This window comes from Propithecus coquereli, unplaced genomic scaffold (genome assembly GCF_000956105.1).
Source record: "Propithecus coquereli isolate 6110/MARCELLA unplaced genomic scaffold, Pcoq_1.0 Scaffold76, whole genome shotgun sequence".
Taxonomy (NCBI): Eukaryota; Metazoa; Chordata; class Mammalia; order Primates; family Indriidae; genus Propithecus; species Propithecus coquereli.
The window spans coordinates 6,711,652-6,728,896 of record NW_012153729.1 but is presented as its reverse complement, the minus strand read 5'-3'; the positions used below and the strand labels follow the sequence as shown (position 1 = coordinate 6,728,896).

General features: G+C 51.1%; 2 protein-coding genes across 2 annotated transcripts in view; one reads left to right on the top strand and one right to left on the bottom strand.

Annotated features, from left to right (window-relative positions):
* The window catches only part of TMEM104 (transmembrane protein 104), a 55,454-nt gene extending 44,525 nt beyond the window's left edge, over positions 1–10,929 (bottom strand). The window contains exons 1-4 of the mRNA XM_012662327.1: positions 10,894–10,929; positions 10,179–10,291; positions 3,009–3,130; positions 217–298 (exon numbers count right to left, since the gene is read on the bottom strand). Coding sequence (XP_012517781.1) covers positions 217–298; positions 3,009–3,130; positions 10,179–10,223 — 249 coding nt within the window. The 5' untranslated portion in view covers positions 10,224–10,291; positions 10,894–10,929. The remainder of the gene's footprint in view (positions 1–216; positions 299–3,008; positions 3,131–10,178; positions 10,292–10,893) is intronic.
* Positions 10,930–11,167: 238 nt separating this feature from the next.
* On the top strand, positions 11,168–14,970 carry NAT9 (N-acetyltransferase 9 (GCN5-related, putative)). Its single transcript, XM_012662326.1, has 7 exons — positions 11,168–11,186; positions 11,754–11,839; positions 13,025–13,134; positions 13,647–13,790; positions 14,371–14,430; positions 14,614–14,708; positions 14,806–14,970. The coding sequence occupies exons 2-7, from the start codon at positions 11,763–11,765 to the stop codon at positions 14,938–14,940; spliced, it is 621 nt and encodes a 206-aa protein (XP_012517780.1). The 5' UTR covers positions 11,168–11,186; positions 11,754–11,762; the 3' UTR covers positions 14,941–14,970.
* The last annotated feature ends 2,275 nt before the right edge of the window (positions 14,971–17,245 follow it).

Below are 17,245 nucleotides of genomic sequence, written 5' to 3'. Positions count from 1 at the left end.
GACCAAGGCTTCGATGTGAAAGCAGTGAGCGCTGCATTTGTTGTCTAAGCTTTACGTGGCCATTAAGCCTCAGCTCTGGGACTGGGCCCCCGGAGCAGCACTGTGGGCAGAGCCCTCCATGCACTGGGAGGAAAGGAATGGGCTGCTGAGACCGCCACCGCCTCTTGGGCATGGCTGAACAGAGGCGCCACCCGGAGACAAGGTCAACACACACACCTTGTGGTTTTCCATCCTCTTCCAGCGGAGCTGTGCGTTGGCTGCTGCCATGGCCTCCATCACGAATGTGGTGGTCATGAAGCTGAATGGGGGCCCACGTGTCCATCGCCAAAGGCAGGGAGGAAGTTGAAGGAGAAAGGAAAAGCCATTTAAAGACCTGGTCAGACCATTCTCTTTTCTGAGAGCTGTTCCCTAAAGAACTTTTGAGATGGGTCTTACCTTGTTAAAAAAAAAAGTGTAAGCGTGCATACCAGATGCCTGTGTGCTCACGGGAGATGTCCCTCTCTGCATTTAGGATGTATTTCTAACGTGTGAGGGAGGGGGTGCAAAATAAGTGATTGAGGGAGACCACGCAAGGGACAGTGCGAGTGAGGGCACGGGTGGTGTAGGACGGGTAGCGCTGCGCACCCAGGGAGGCCTGCTGGGGGCAGACACTGACAATGCTCTACATGGGGGGAGGAGGCTGATCCACAAAGGGGCCTCCCACAGCTGCAGGCCAGCAGGCAGCTTCCACCTCTTCTTGCTAGGACACAGACAAGCGGTCACCTCCCGATTACAAACACTGATGGAAGGAGCATAGGCATGGAAAATTGAAAACGGTACCTGGCTCCGGAATCCACCCTTTTTCTTTGGCAGTACTTTTTACTTTCCGAATAATCTGGCTAATATTAAAATAAGCTTGCATTTCTATGGCCTGAATCAAAAGGAAGATTGGGAGGTGGCATCAGATACTTGCCAAAAAGTCAGATTAGAGTGGAAAAATCTTTTCCTTTCTTCTTAAAAAAACTCGAGACCTAGAAGACAGCTGGAATCCACGAATTCTTTTGTTAACAGAAGATACAGGAGCAGGCTGCCTTCCTGCTACTAAAACCTGACGTATGAACCTATCCCCGCCATGAAATGACATGGAATGGACATTCATCTCCCTCTTTCCTGAGGACAGCACAGCCCTGCTGCCAGACTTGCCCCTGTGTCCTCCCCAAGTGGTGACGATGGCCGGCAGACTGATCGCTAGGCCCCAAGGTCAGGTGGCAGGTGGAAGAGGAGCTGCTCAGCCCCACAGCAGTGAAACCCAAACCCACTCCCCCTCTGGGGGTCAGCCAGGCCTGAAACTCCCATTTCAATCGCCTCAGCACCTCCTGGAAGAAGGGTGTCTCATTATCTTGCCTAAGTGACCATTTTAAGGGCTTTAGATTTACCCTTCTTTTTGGAAGTATAACTAAAATCAATCTTAATTAAGGCATAAAAAAACTTCTCATGGTTGCACAAGGCCAACCATTGATCACGTTCAAGCATAAATGGGCTGAGCATGGAGCAGGCGTGGCAGCCCCCACCTGGGGGCCCCCAATAATCACTTCTCATTCGGATGGCTGCCTGTGCTGAAGGTCCTTTAAAGGGGACAGCAAAGCCACATAAAGACAAGGACTTCTAGAGCTCTTGGCAGCCATGGCTTACAAGATGTAACGAGTTAACAGTACCCCCCAAAAGAAATGCATGAAGAAACTGAAAAAAACAGGTGTTTTCTGATCCCATTTAGCTTCTTCTAGGCCTTAGTTTGTTTCAGCTACTAAGCTCTGTTTCATCCTCTCAATGGCACCTACCCTTTCCCCTTTAAATCTTTGCTTAAACGTGGTCCTCTGTGACCACTGGCCGCCCTACTTAAAACTGCAGTCACCCCACCTTCCCACCCCCTCACTCTGCCACATTTGCCTTTTTTCCAGTTACTCATCACCTTCCAACTCATTCTACAATTTCCCCACTTACTGTCTTTGCTATTTACTGTCTCCCCACAAAATATTTAATAAAACGTCTTCGAGGACAGGGATCTTTGTTTAGTTTGGCAAAGCACTTGCTGCACCTAGAATGGTGCCTGGCACACAGGGATGGAGTGTCACCTCTCGAGGGGAGGCACTCCTCAAGGGTGTTTCCAAGTGTTCCTTCTCCTTTTTTTTAAGTTTAAAAAATATATGTATTTTTTTAATTTTATTTTTGAGGCGGGGTCTCACCATGCTGCCAGCCGGGAGTGCGGTGGCTGTCCAGGTGTAAGCACTGTGCACGCCCACCTCTATTTTGCAGCTTATGGATTCCTACCAGGTTGAGGGGCTGGAAGGCCTAGTCCTAAATCCCTTCCTAGCCTGGAATACTCGCTGAAGGACCTCAGGCCTGTGTGCGGAATCCCCAGCAGAGTGTTGAGTAGAACTCACCCTCTTCTGCAGCACCAGCTGGCGAAGCCCACACACCTGGCTCAAGGTGCAGGTGTCTCTGAGGCTTGTGGGGGGGACAAAGCAAGTGAACTTCACGCCTGATCGTGTGTGCACGTGTGCGTTTATCACCTAGTTTGTGAATTATCTTAAGCAAATTCTAAATTCCAAGCTGACTTTCCACATCACCTTAAATCTTTGTTAGATCCTTCTTCTGTAGCTACATGGTATTTTCTCAGAGAGCAAAAATTGACGGCAACATTAATAAGGTATACAGCAGGGGAGGCAAACCTGCCAGGGAAGAAACATGTCAGCAGCACGTGACACATTCCAAAGCCTAACTGGATGTCTTAATTTTTAACTGATCAGGGTTGCACAACTGCTCCATTAGCACGAGACACTGGGAGACCTTTGCAACTACTTTCCTCTCTCTAGGCACCCTGGTTAGGATTCACTGACCTAAAGACGGGGTAGACAGACACCTTCCCACCCCTCAGTGCCCTCACAATAATTTACAAGTTCGGGCTTCCTGGGCAGACTCCCTCCTGCTCCACTCCCAGCCCCCGTGGGACAGTGCCCACTCCCCCTCACCTCATGAAGCCCAGGAACACCAGCAGGATGAGGCTGACAAGCCACCCGGCAGTGGCGAAGGCCTTGGGCATGGTGAGTGCACCTGTGCCCACGATGAGGTTAAACATGTACACCAGCCCAACCTGGAACCGACAGAGATGACATTCAAGCCCAGAATTTAATTAACCTCTCCCCACAACAGCTCCCAAGGATGACCCTGGGTGACAGCACAACCGTGGAGGCCAGAAGGCTACACTTTAGACAGGGAAGCAGGCAGGGAGAATTACACCTGGGTCCTAAGGAGCCAGGCTCTGCAACCAGGTGTTAACCAAACATTAACACCTGGATGATTAAAGACCCTTCTTCTATTGAGTCTTTTCCGAACTCCTCGGACAATCAGTTTTAGTCTCCATTCCTGCTGTCACTATCACCATTCCCTCCTAAAGCTGCATCACAGATGCTGGCGTTCTGCCCAACTAGACTGTAGGTTCCTGAGGGCAAAAATCACAGGTGGGGCACAAGGATGAATATGGAACAATGACCTCAAAGAAACGTCCACTTTTTCAAGACCCTTGAGCATGGGACTCAAGCCTCCTCTCCACCAGTCCTTGCTATTGTCCTTTGGGACATCAGTATTGATGCTTCCCATACCCCAACCCCTCTCCACACAAACTTCAGTGTTTTTTTTTTTTTAAATTGAGTTATAACTCATATATCATGAAATTCACCCTTTTAAGAATACACAAATCAGTGGGTTTTAGTAATGTTCAGAGGTTGTGCAACCAGCAGCACCATCTAATCCCATTTTATCACCCCCAACTTAGCAACCACTTCCCCTTGTCCTTCCCCTACGGCAACCAACCTCAGGCAATCTCAAGGTGACTTGTCGGGTCAGTAACTTCAGGTTTTAAACCTAACCCCCACACCAACCACCTTGTCTAGCTCAGTCAATTAAAATGATTCCTTTTTCAAGATCTCAACTGTGAAATTCCTCTCTGACTCGAACCCCTGCCCTTCCAGGATGCTCTCCATGCCCCACCTCCTCTGCCTGCCCACCCACCCCACTTTGGTGTCATCGGCATCCTCTCCCGCTGCAAGGTGCAATCGGCTAGCTCCACGAAGCATATGCTACCCCAGCTCCCCTCATCCCCCCTTCCCTGTCCCAACCTGTCTAAGCCCCAGCACCTGCTTCCTCCACTCTCCGAGACAAGCTGCTAAAGGTTCCTAGAGACATTTTCTTTTAATTATCATGATGGTTCCCACAACAAATGAGTGGTTCCTTCACCTGGAATCTGGCAGCATCAGATTTTGTTCTTGACATGGATTTCCTAGCATTTCCCACAGTAACTGCTCCAACCTCATTCTTCAAGCCCCCAGATCCCTTGGTGGGGACCACTCTTGGATGAAGGCTCCATCTCCTACTGTATGGAGTTGGCTGAAGCCATCTGATATGTGCTCCCAAAGCCTCACACCTTCCTAGCTCAAAAAAACAGTGTCTGCCTCCTCCCTACCCTCCTCCCTGCCCGTCTCTGCGGAACACATGTCCCTCCTCCTTGCTGAGGCTATGTCCTGCACCTGATCTCTGGGCTCATCCTGGCCTTCTGGAATTCTCTCTTCCCACCAGCTTCTCCTCTTTGCTGACAAGCTTCCTAGACACTTTAAAAATATTACCCTCTCACTTTCGCTTTACCAAACTCACAGAAGAAACAATCTATCTCTTCTGGCTTCATTTCCAAGTTCCTCTACTGGGTGGTTTCCATCCCACCTTTTTAAGAGCCTGCACCCTTAAAAATCACCAATGACCTCCTATGTGCCAAACCCAACACTTAGTCTTTATTCTCTTTCTTATGCTTCTGACCTTAGCCGTCTCTTTTTCTCTCTACACGTCTTTCCCTTAGCAACTCAGTCCAACCCTTTGGCTTTAACTATCACGGCTGGACAAAGGACGAGTGCGTTTCTCTTAGTATCAACCTTTCTGTGGACCTCAAGTCCAAGTGTCTGCTAGTCACCTCCACCTGGACACCCCACCAGTGGCCCCAGCCTCCTTCTCCCCACCCCCGCCATATCCCAGTGCTAGTGATTTTATTTCTGAAGAGTCTTTTGTGGCTAACTCTGGCTTCTGTCCTCATTTACAAGTCAAATGAACCACGCCTGGTCTATTACAGTGGGCTCCCAACTGGTCTCCCTGTGCTCTGTGAAACTGGGTGACTGGCAGTATGCTGCACCACCTGTTTGTGATCATTAAAAAGATCATCTCTGGGAACGTCTACCCGTCTCTCATTTTCACTTCCCATTCTTAGAAAGATGTGCTTTTCCATATTTTCAAGTTTTTCTAAGATAATCATGTGCTGAATTTGTGATTAGAAACACACAAATTGAGGCCCATTTTCCCAGCCTCAGATTTTTTTTTAAAGCATGAAGAACTACAGATAGGGAAAAACAACGCCCATCTTGGGGCCCTTGGCTAGGGGAAAGAGAGGTTGGGTAGTGGTTAGGGAGGGACAGGCTTCCCAGCAGGTGCTGGCTGCACATGGGAGTGCCGGACAAGCAGGAGGACACCCTGTGGAGAGGAGAGCACTCTGCCCACAGCATAGGCGCCAAGCCCTCTGGTGCCACCTCCCAGCCCCCCAATTCCTGCCCAGCCTTCAGGGCCCATTCAAATGCTCCTTCTGCCACAAAGCCCTCCCTAGTCTCCCAAATTCGTCTTGCCTCCCACCTTTGAATCCTTGGAATGATAACACTTCTTATACCCTATCCTGGGTTGCAGATGTTGGTGTATTTCTCCTTTCCCCATTACTAACCTGAGGCTTGCTGTGGTTGTGGTCTGTGTCTCACTTCTCTTCACCTTTCTCAGGGTGCCTGACACACAGCCTCGAGACAGGAATACTCAACTGAGTTGACTGGACCCTCCTCAGGTTATGTCTGACGTGAGTCTGACAGTCTTTGTCCAGTTTTAAACATCATAATCTCAGCTTGATCCCAAATTGGGATCATGGCATTATCATGATATGACTCCCCTCTGGGAATCCTGACTCAGGGTGGTGTTGCTAGAATAATTTTGAGGGCAGCAGCTGGGTGGGACACAGGACACATAACCCATTGCTGGCCTTCTGAATGGAAAGTTTTGGCTTTTCACAGTAACTGTGAATGTCTACAACAAACTCATTTGTACTTTTGCTGGTGTCAATTTCAATCACTGGCACTTTAAGGCTAGTGTGTACAAGGGCGGGAGCGGGCCATCTGGCTAGCTCAGTTCTGCTCCTTCACTCACTTACTCAACAACTACCGAGAGCCTTCCATGGGCCAGGCCCTGTGCTCAGAGCTGGGGATACAATGATGAACAACACAGACATGGCCTTGACCTCACAGAGCTACATTCTAAGGAGGAAGAAAGAGACAACAAGAAAACAAACCACAATTCCAGCTTGAGAGAGGTGTTACGAAGAAAAGAATCAGGCTGCAGAGACAAAGTACACGGGGAAAGCACTTTAAATAGAGGGTCTCAAGAAAGGCCTTGTGGTGACATTCAAGCCGGGATGTGAGGGATGGATGGTGCCGTCCAGGCAGTGGGTCAGGGAAGGGACTTCCAAGTACAAAGGTGGAAGGTGGGAAAGAGGTGGGTACGCCTGAGGAGCTTTCAGAAGGTCGTGGTGGGAGGACAGTAAGCCAGGCAGCGGAGGGGTTGCGAGAGGCTGGAGTCAGATTACGCAGAGCCCTTCTGGAGAGGGGGTTTGATGTTTTGCAGGGTTTTAAACAGGGCACTAAAAAAAGAGACCCCAGCTGATGACTTAACATCTGACCTCTCTGTAGCTTTGTTCTCCGCTTATTGCTTCTATAAGCAGTAACACAAAGGGATAGAAAACTTGTTTCTTTATGGAAAATAATGGTTTTCATGATGGAGGTAGAGAAAGCAAAGAGGCTTAAGAAAGTGATGGCTCACAAAAGTTTTACGGGGAAATTAAATAGTACAAGAGGCATTTATTTGTAGGCCAGGCAAGGTGGCTCATGCCTGTAATCCTAGCACTCTGGGAGGCTGAGGCGGGAGGATTGCTTAAGCTGAGGAGTTCAAGACCTGCCTGAACAAGAGAGAGAGAGACCCCATCTCTACTAAAAATAGAAAAAAATTAGCTGGGTGCTGTGGCATGTGCCTGTAGTCCAGCTACTCAGGAGGCTGAGGCAGGAGGATCGCTTGAGCCCAGGAGTTTGAGGTTGCATTGAGCAATGATGATGCCACTGCACTCTACCTGGGGTGATAGAGCAAGACTGTCTCAGGAAAAAAAAAAAAAAAAAAAGAGGCATTTGTAAATTCAGGAATGCCTGAAGGTCCTGTAAAAGTCTGATGTAAAAGTCAAAGGTCTCTTGTAGATCAGGGTTTCTCAGCTTGGGCACTATTGACACTTGGAGGCCAGATCATTCTTTGTTGTAGGGGCCAGGGACTTGTCCTGAGCACTGTAGGATGTTTAGCAACATCCCTGGCCTTTCCCACTAAATTCTAGTAACAACCTCCCTCCATCAACGGTGTCTTGACAGTCAAAAAAATCAAAAATGTCTCCTGATCTTACCAAATGTCCCCTGGAGAGCAAGACAGCCACCAGTTGAAAACCACTGCTGTGACAGAGGCACAATGAAATAAGCAAGCTCCTAACAGAAACGTAAAATAAATGTCAGCAAAAAAGAACCTTTAAGAACTGCATGAAGAAGTTAATTAGGGATAAACCTTTGGCAGTTGGGAGCAGAAATGGGTAATCACAGTTGCCTAGCTTTGTTGCTATTTTTTAGTTCTAAAGCAGGCACTGTGCGTTTGGCGGGGGCTCAGGGAATCCTGTAGGATAATGTAGGAGTCCTTTGCCTTCTGAGGGTTTCAGCAGTCCTGCAAGCATTAAATCCTCCTTCTCTTCTGTAAAGGTAGCCAGTAAGGACCAATCACAAGGAGCAGACAGAGAGACAGGGAGCAAACCTGACCTAAGCCACAGGGTGGGTCAAGAGGAGTTGGGGGGAGGAAAGTGTAAGGGCACATTCTCTTGCTGGTTACAGGACAGTTCTGCCAGCCTCCTGAGAAGCGTGGCAGAAGGCTGAGGAATAAGGCCCTACCGCAGTCTCAATAAAGAAGACCTTTGCTTGTGAGCTAAACCGAGTTTCCTCCAATTCTCAATTCCTCTGTGGGTGGGCTGGAGAAGGCACAGCCCCTGCTCCTTGGGACTGCGGATCTGTTCCCCTATGCTCTAGGGACCTCAGTGTGGCATCCCACCTGCCTCACCTCCAACCCAGCACTGTCACCATGATGTGCATGAGCCAGGGGTCACCAGTATCTTTCCACAGCTTCCCCTCTGACAGTTGTCGAAGGAAAACAGAAGGCAGCAGTAATGCAGAAGCATGACTAGGACGTAAGGCTGTGCAACACGTGCTCTCTCCTTTGAAAGCAACAACGACCTTCAGCAAGAGCCAGTTAGCACAGGCACCCTTAGCGCCTGGCCCTTCTGTCGGGTGTGATCCACCTCATCCTGTGTTTTGATCACACAACAACCACTTCAGAACTGAGTCACTCCTGGTCCCTGTAATTGGGGAAACACACATGCCTGCCTGTCCTGAGATCACTTATGGGGACATATACAGGCCTGAACCACGTTACTGTTCAGCACTATCCTTGGGAAAGTGTGGTATCTGAGCCTCCTGTGAGGCTCATCTGCCTGTTTTTACAAATATTTTATGCAGAATAATTCAAGCTAAAGCAAACATCCTTAGTACTTCCGAAGGGGAAAAGAACTCACAGAGCAGAGTTCTGCCCACATTGTGCCGAACTGGGGCCTGCGGGGAATTCAGGGCAGCATCGGCAATCAAGTCAGTTCCACAGCTTACATGGGCTCAGTGGATGACAAACTCTTCTGGTCTCACAGCGGACCAAGACTCATTCTCTCAGGATGATAGAGTTAAGGAACCCTTAGGAAGCAGGTGTCTTCTCCAGTTAAAACCCTGACCACCACCTCCTGGTTAATGCCACCTCGTCCCCATCACCTGTCTTTCCCCTACATCTCTCTCACCAGTAGGATAAGAGAACACAAGCATCTGTTTACGTCCAGAGTTGGCATTCAAACAAAGACCCTGAACAAAATAAAACACATAGGAAATGAAAGGAAAAAAAAGCAGTGCCCACTGAAGCTTGTACGCCTAACTGCCCGGTTTCCTGTGGTCACATGCTGACATGTGAAATGACAACTTGAGCAACACAAGAAATGGTGGTATATCAAAGTGTTTTCCTCCCAAAACTTAGTTATAGAAACTACTCATTTCCTTATTTCTAAGTTTACACATGTTGTAAGAAAAGCAGGAATTGTGGTGACTTTTATAGACAGCATGGACATTTCATTGCTGATACCAGGAGGCTAGAAGCTGTTATAGAGCAGAGATCCCCAGGCTAGGAAGGTATGTGCAAAGCAGAGAAGCTGTTTAAAGCAGTATAAGTTCTAGAAAAAAGGTTCTTGCTACTTAGGGCAGTGTTGCTTTTCCCTGGGATACCTGGTAGCAATGTGAGTCAATCATTTCATTATTTCAATCCTCCAGCTACTTATTACTACTTATTCAGGCAAGAGGGCCCTGTGATGTAACAACGACTAGTCACACATCATATATGGAGAAGATAAACAGTGTGTGTGTGTGTGTGTGTGTGTGTGTGTGAGGATGAAGGGTAACAGAGATCCAAGACAGCGAGAAATCAATCATTCTAATTGTCCTGACTGCAGATTCCACCAAACTGCAATTGGAAGACTCTGTATGCTTTTGCTGTCTCTTACGCCATCCAAGACTATGGAAGTTGTGCAATTTAAAATTCAGCTACAGACCAAAGTGCTTTCAAACTGCTAAGATGAGCAAAACCCAGAGTCAACAGCTGTCAATCACTGTTCATTTAAAGGGCAGCACCATATGCAAGTGGTAGTAGCCCTGAGATAAATAACACAAAACCTTGGCAAGTCAATTTTGCTTGGCTTGACCACTCTGATAAATACCTCAAAAGGGAATAAATCTACCTCTTACATTCTGAGCCATGACAGTATCAGTGTGGCTACTGCTCCATGGAGCTCCCTCATCCTGCTTTCACCAGGGTCTACTCAAGTGGCAGCACTCACTAGTACTGTCCCTAGGAAGCGGTGTGCTTCTCTAGAAGCCAAGAGCAAAAGTTCTATAAGTAAAACTCACGTAAGGAGAATAGAGCTCCCCGGTCTCTGTGATTTCACCCGCCATTTCCAAAAGCGGGGAAAGGTTGGCAGTAGCAGTTCCTTCTGTGTAGGAGCAGCGGTTGCTGCGGCTCCCTAAGACAAAAGAGCAGACTTCACCTTTCTGATGGACTGAGATAGGGGTAGGGGGTGCCTGCAGATCCCCGCCCCCCGCCTCTTGTCCTTTTATCACAGACAGTTACAGCCTCAATATCTGTCACAAGACTCAGCCCCAAGGGAAGGTGATGGAAATCTGGGCGGTTTCTTCCAACTTTTCTCTTGCTGTGCAGGGCACTGCTTGTGCATGGCGTGGGCGTGTTCAATGCTGCTCAGACTCCAAGTGATTTAAGAGCCCCCTTTACACACTCTGAGTGGGCCATTCCCATTTAATTCCAGGAACCGTGACCTCACTACCACACACGGCAGCCCAAGGAACTGTACGCGTCCTCTGCCTATGGTAAGGAGCTGGGGGCTTCCTACGTCACTCCTTCAACCCATTCCTTGCCCCAAAGCCTCTCCTTTTAACGGGGCCTCCGGTCCCCGGTCCCCCATCTGCCTTCCGTCCTGCTTTGGGTTCCTCACCCTCAAACCTCCCTCTTCCCAAGAGATCCACTCAGAGCCTCTCCCTCTCCCTCCCTCCTGGAGGAGCCCCGAATCTGGCGCCACCGCGCCCCAACCCATCCCGCCAGGCCCGACACCTGCAGCACAGCTCGCTCCCGGCGGACCTCCGCCGCCTCCGGCACCTCAGCTGCTGCCGGCGCCAGCTGTCCCACACCAGCGCCCACAGCGCGCATGCGCCGGCGCCTCAGCCCGCCTCCTCCGCCCTTCTCGGGTGGGGCGCAGCGCGTTGATTGGGCGCCGTGCGGGGGCGGGACCGGGATTGGGGCCTGGCGGCTGCCGTCTGCGTGGCGGAAGCAGGCGGGCGCGCTCCCACGCGCATGCGGGAGGGTCGGCTGACGGCCCGGCCGGGGAGCGTGGATGGTTGGAAGAGGTGCGTTACCCCTTCTGTGGTGGATGCTTTGACCGGCGGTGGGTCAGTGCCAGGTTGGCAGCACCCCAGCCCCCGTGGCTGGAGGGTCCAGGAGAGTAGCCTGTAACGCCACGCAAAGGGGAGCAGTCTAAGAACTTAAGCCTGCCTCACTTTTCAATAGTCGGAGGCGGGAAAGAGGGAGTGGCTTAGAGCCCCTTGGGGTGGTCGCTGGGGTGAGAGGTTGGAAATAGGTTTAAGGCAGGTCTGAAATTTGATCCTGGGTCGATCCCTGGACTGGGGCAGGTGATGGAAGCACTGGGGATAAGTCTGGGTACTTGGTGCTTAAGTGTGAGGAATCGAAGTTCTGGCGGGTGGACGGAAGGGGCAGGCAGAAACGGCAGTCCAGGCTTGGCCCCTTGAGAGGCGAGTCAAAGATTGTTTATTCTTAACCAGCCCGGTTCTTTTTCTTGCAAGTGTTTTAGAATTGGCGTTCTCTAAAGTGTTTGGAAGGAAAGAAGGATGGAAGTCAGCTGGAGAGCCCGGACTTCCACCCAAGTGTCTTGAAGTCTTTGCTTTCCCTACCTGCAGGCTGCTACCATGAGATTGAATCAGAACACCTTGCTGCTGGGGAAGAAGGTGGTCCTTGTACCCTACACCTCAGATCATGTGCCCAGGTATCTCTCCCACCTGATGTGGGGTGCAGTTGTAGCTGCACACCGGGCTGTGTATGCCAGCTCTCCAAGGCACAGTGAGGAGGGTCAGCCTTCCTGAGCTCCAATCTCAGGAGCTGTTTCCCCTGAGAAGAAGAGACATTGGTTGTGGGAATTAATTCCTGTACATACAAGGAAAAAAACCAAAAAACAAAAAGAAGGGAGTAGTCCCAACTACTTGGGAGGCCGAGACAGGAGTATCGCTTGAGCCCAGGAGTTCAGGTTACAGTAAGCTATGATGATGCCACTGCACTCCAGCCTGGGTGACAGAGGGAAACCCCGTCTTTATAAATAAATAAATAAAGGAATGAATGAATAAATAAACAAATACATACATACATGCATGAATGAAAGGAAGGAAGGGTTGGAGGAAGTGAAGGAAAAGAGAAATTAAAAGAAAGCTGAAGCTGGGGACTGTGACTTCCCTTTTACCTTCTCAGCTTCCTTTTTGGCCTTTCATCAGGGAATTATTTTATGTAAACTAAATGCGTGTTATAAAGGAAAAGAAATTGTTTTTTCACCTTAATTGTAAATTAGTGACATTCCTTGGTGCCAGTGAAGATGCTCAGTTCTTGGAGACTTAATGTTAGCTTGTCCCAAAACTCTGAGCTGATGGGTTGTTGTGATGTTTACTGTTTGAAAGGCCAGGACTGAGTCACAGGATACGACTCTTGTGCAGGCAGTTGGCAAATGTCTGGTAGATTGGGATAGTGGTGGTGGAGGCTTAAGTATCTTCTATTTGTAGTTTTCCTTTTGGGGGTTCCTAGTGTCCTGCCTTTGTGGGGATCTGCCCAGCCTTCTTTGCAGAAGTTGGATTGCCATATACTTTGGCAATTTGAAGAATTTGAGGAATGTTTGGTGTCAGACTGCTCCTCCCTCCACACTGACTCCTGACATAGGCTGGGAAGATGGACAGACAGAACTGACCACTCCTGCTGTTTTCTTATAAGACTAGCATGCCTCTAGGTCTTGTGCCTGTGGCCCTCTGTCTTAGGAGTGATCATAACACTTTCTTTGGGTCTTCTGTGAGGATCGTGTTAGCCCTGTCGGGCCCACTTTCCTACTCTCCATTTCTTCATCTTATAAAGTGTCAGACCCATGCCTCTGAATCAGTTCTGCATGTCTGAGGCCACCCCTCTGTCCCTGCAGGTACCACGAGTGGATGAAATCAGAAGAACTGCAGCGTTTGACAGCTTCAGAGCCACTGACCCTGGAGCAAGAGTATGCGATGCAGCACAGCTGGCGAGAAGACCCGGACAGTGAGGAGCAGAGGCCTCGGCCCTGGTGGTGGGAGGGCTGACTCCGGAGGTAGTCTCCAGGTTCCCTCCCGTTCTCACCCAAGCCCCAGCCCTTCTGGGGCCACAGAAGCTTTGTGAAATGCCTGGAAGGTGCCGGAATCCCTGTATTCTCATGCCCACCGAAGCCTTGCCTGCTGCACCAGGCTGGGAAGGCTTTAGAGAAAGTAAAGCATTTGGGCTCTGGCTATAAATGTAGGCCCTGCCCCTTACCTCCCTTGCCACAGCCTAGTGTAGTTGCTGTCTTCCTCTGGGTCCCGTGCTCTCGGAGAGTTTGGTTGTTGGAGAGGCTATCTTTTCTGGCACCAGGCAGACTTAGAACTTTGTAATGAGCTGGAGGAAGCTGTGGGTCCCCTTTCCTCCTGCTGGACTCAGAGAAGATGATGTTCTGCAGTTTTCTGGCTTGGGTAGGAACACCACCCTTACCTCTCTCCTCTAGGGAGTGTGGGTGACAACCCTGTTGCCTCCTTCCTTAGAGTGCACCTTCATTGTGCTGGATGCAGAGAAGTGGCAGGCCCGGCCAGGCATCATGGAAGAGAGCTGCATGGCAGGAGACGTCAACCTCTTCCTCACAGATCTAGAAGACCCTACCGTGGGGGAGATTGAGGTCATGATTGCAGGTGTGTTCCACCTGGCCCTCAGATCTGCTGAGGCTGCATAGGGCACTCACAGAGCTCCCTGGCTTACATGGGTGAGCCCAATACCTAGCTGGAGCAGACAGCCCACTTGGCCCCCTGATTCAGCCCAGTGGTTCACCCATGGGTTCCTCAGTTTATTCCTTATGCTTACGTATGAACTTAACCTTTGGTTTTGGGATCTTCAAAATTCAGATAGTCTGCTCCCTCCTTGGGGTGGGCTGGGGACCCTCTGAAAATAAATGGGCTTCTCTGGAGCATCTTGCCATGCCATGGGAGGAACCCTTCCTGTTTCTGCATCCTTCTTGGACCTCAGCTTCCCCCAGAGGGCTGCTGACTATCCTCATGAGGGGATGGGGTTTAGCTTTGGAGTCAGATTGCTGGGCTGTAAGTTGTGAGACCTTGGGTGAGTTGTTTCACTTCTCTGTGCCTGTGTCCTCACCTGCAGAATGGTAATGATAGTACCAACTTCACAGAGTTGTGAGGATTAAATGAGATCGTAGCTGTCAGATGGCCACATGAGAGCCTGGCACATGGTGTCAGCTACTGCTGCTGTTTTTCCTAGAGCCCAGCTGCAGGGGCAGGGGCCTTGGCACTGAGGCTGTTCTCATGATGCTGTCTTATGGTAAGAAAATCTGAGCAGACAACCTGGGGAGAAGTGGCCAGGCCCCAGGTGAGCCTCGTTCAGGCCTGAGGGTGAGGGGCAGGTAACAGGTTCCCCCTGTAACCTGAGACAGGAGGGTTAGGGGTGTGAGCAGGGACAAGCTTCATCTTGCTGCTTGCCCCTTTCTCTCTTCTCCTCTGGGAGGAGTGACCAAACTAGGTCTGACCAAGTTTGAGGCTAAAATCGGGCAAGGAAATGAACCAAGCATCCGGATGTTCCGGAAACTTCACTTTGAGCAGGTAAGGATGTTATTGGGGAGAGGCCTAGGTCTGGGCAGTGGGCCTGGTGACACAAGGACTGTAACTTAGAAGGCTCTGTTCTATCTGGCTCATGCAGGTGGCTGTGAGCAGCGTCTTCCAGGAGGTGACGCTCAGACTGATCATGAGCGAGCCTGTACGGCAGTGGCTTCTGGAGCAGACCAGCCATGTGGAAGAGAAGCCCTACAGAGATGGGTCAGCAGAGCCCTGCTGACAGTGGGCCTGTGTGCGGCCGCCCTGCGTGCGTGCTCTGAAGACGAGAGCGCTGCGATGGATAGTGTGACGGGAGTCCTGGCCGTGCCTCAGGCTGGGAATCGCCTTTTGGGGCCTTTCAGACTCAGCCAGGCTTGCCTTGGCCTCCCTCTGGCTGGCAGTGTGGCTGAGCAGACTCTAAGGCCAGTCCCTGTCTTCCTTCTGGCCAAACCCAGACTCAGACACCTGGAATGAATGGCAGGAATCCATGGGAGAGGTCAGGGTGGAGTTGGGAGCTGGAGGTGAAGCGGGGCCTGGATGACAGCCAGGGGAAGGGACTGGTCTTTCCCTTTAAAGGCCAGAGGCGCCACCAGGCTGGGAGTTGGTAGTAAAGCACTTGGCATGGCCAGCTTTCCTTGTTTTCCCATTCGGCAGATGTGGAGAAGAGCTACCCAGAGGCCGAGGCTCATAGTATCTGGTCCTTTGGGTAGGGGTGGGGCAGGGGTAGGTCAGTCTTCTTGTCCTGCAGAAGCAGGCCACTGTGACCCCAGGAGCCTGACCGTGGAAGGACAGTGGCTCAGAGATCCAGTAACTTGACCTAGTTTTCTTGCTCCTTTCTTCCCCCGTGGGGCCAGTCTTGAGCGTGGAGGAGTGAGTTTTGGAGACAGCTCCTTGTGACTGGAGAACACCCTTCTGTTGATGAAGCTCAGGGGGCTGCAGGAGGAAGTGGAGGCCACTCAGTGGTGTCCCCCTAAAGAGGAAGGCTTCAGGCCGTGCTGTCCCTCCCTCTCTCCCATGCCTACCCCTCACTCTCTGCCTTGGGAGCAGCTACACCTGACCAGGCCACATGAGGGCAGCGGAGGCACAGGCTCAGGGTGGCCAGGCTGCCTGGCATCCATAGCTTACAAAGGAAAACTGGGCCGGTGTCCCCCACCTCATGTGGGAGGATACCCTTTGATCCTGACTGTCCCCCATGCTCCATCATAATCTGGGGTGGCCATCAAGAAGGCCAGACATGTTTTCAAAACACAGCCACAGAGAGTGGCTTGTAGGGCATGTGAAGTGGGGGGAACTGGTCCCAGATAAGTAAGGTGACTTGCCCAAGGCCTCTAGCCCAGTGAATCCTGGCTGGATCCAGTCTCACACCAGACTGTGCATGTGAAAAACTAAAATCTAAAACATGCCTCAATCTACAACGAAGTTTGCTGGCCTTGGCTCCCTTGGTATCCTGCTCCAGCCCCGAAGTGGTAGGAGTTCCCTCTGAGCCACCTGTCCCTTCCACCTGTCTTTAGCTTAATTGAGAGTCAAAGGTTCCCCCAGGGCCTCCCCACCCAGCACGTGAGGTAGGGAGGGGCCCCTCTGCAGCCCTTTGGGGCAATTCTCAGGCCTGTTCCACCTGTGTGGGAGTCAGGGGTCAAAGGGTAAAAGCAAGGCCGGGGCAGGCCAGGCTCAGCTGAGCAGGGCACCAGATGATAGGTGCTGTGATAAGGGTTTTAAACGGTTACTCTTAGCTAGTGGAATCCAAACCCTAACAAGGAGCCAGAGATGGCCAGATAGTGACTGGCCCGAGGGCACCACAGTCTCCTCCCTGATTTGCTATCTTCCTCTCTTCCTTGTTCCCCTCAGTCCAGGAACCTGTCTTCTGAGTGGTCTCCCTGTGGGGTGGGTGGAGTAAGTAGCCCAGGGCCAAATTCCCTTCCTTCTGAGCACCTGCCTAGAACCCCCAGGCCCTGCAGCCTCAGCTCTTGCCACACTGGCAGACCTCCAGGTTGTGGCCTCAGGTGCAGAGGTATGAGGGGCTTGGGTCTCTTTTGGAGGGGCAGGGCATTTTGCCCTTGGAAAGTCGCCTCCACCCCACCAGGCCACACTGCATATCCTGGGGCTCAGGGGACGGGTTTGTTTTTCCCTAGCACTGGACAAGCTGCCCTCCAATCAGGTCAGTGGCCAGATAAGATAGGGTATCTGGCGCCAGCTTAGCCCGTTGCTGGGAATCCTGTACCTCACTGGCTACAGGCGGAAAGAGCAAAACCAAGTCCTCACATTCCAAATCCAGCTCCATCCTAGATTCACGCTCCTGGAATTAGAGCGCTGGGTCTCAGCTCTCACTTCCCACTTTGCTCAGGAACCGTCCCTATTGCATAAGGGGCCCCTGGGCCCACATCAGTGCTCGCAGCTGACATGGCAGGGGTGGGGAGTCCCTGCTCTGCCACAGGACTGGCTCCTGCACAGGTACACATTCAGGGCCTATGGTTGAAGCTGTCTGGGCTTGGGGTCACAGGAAACCTTAGGAAGTCCTCCCTCCACCCACACCCCACCTTCCTAGCCAA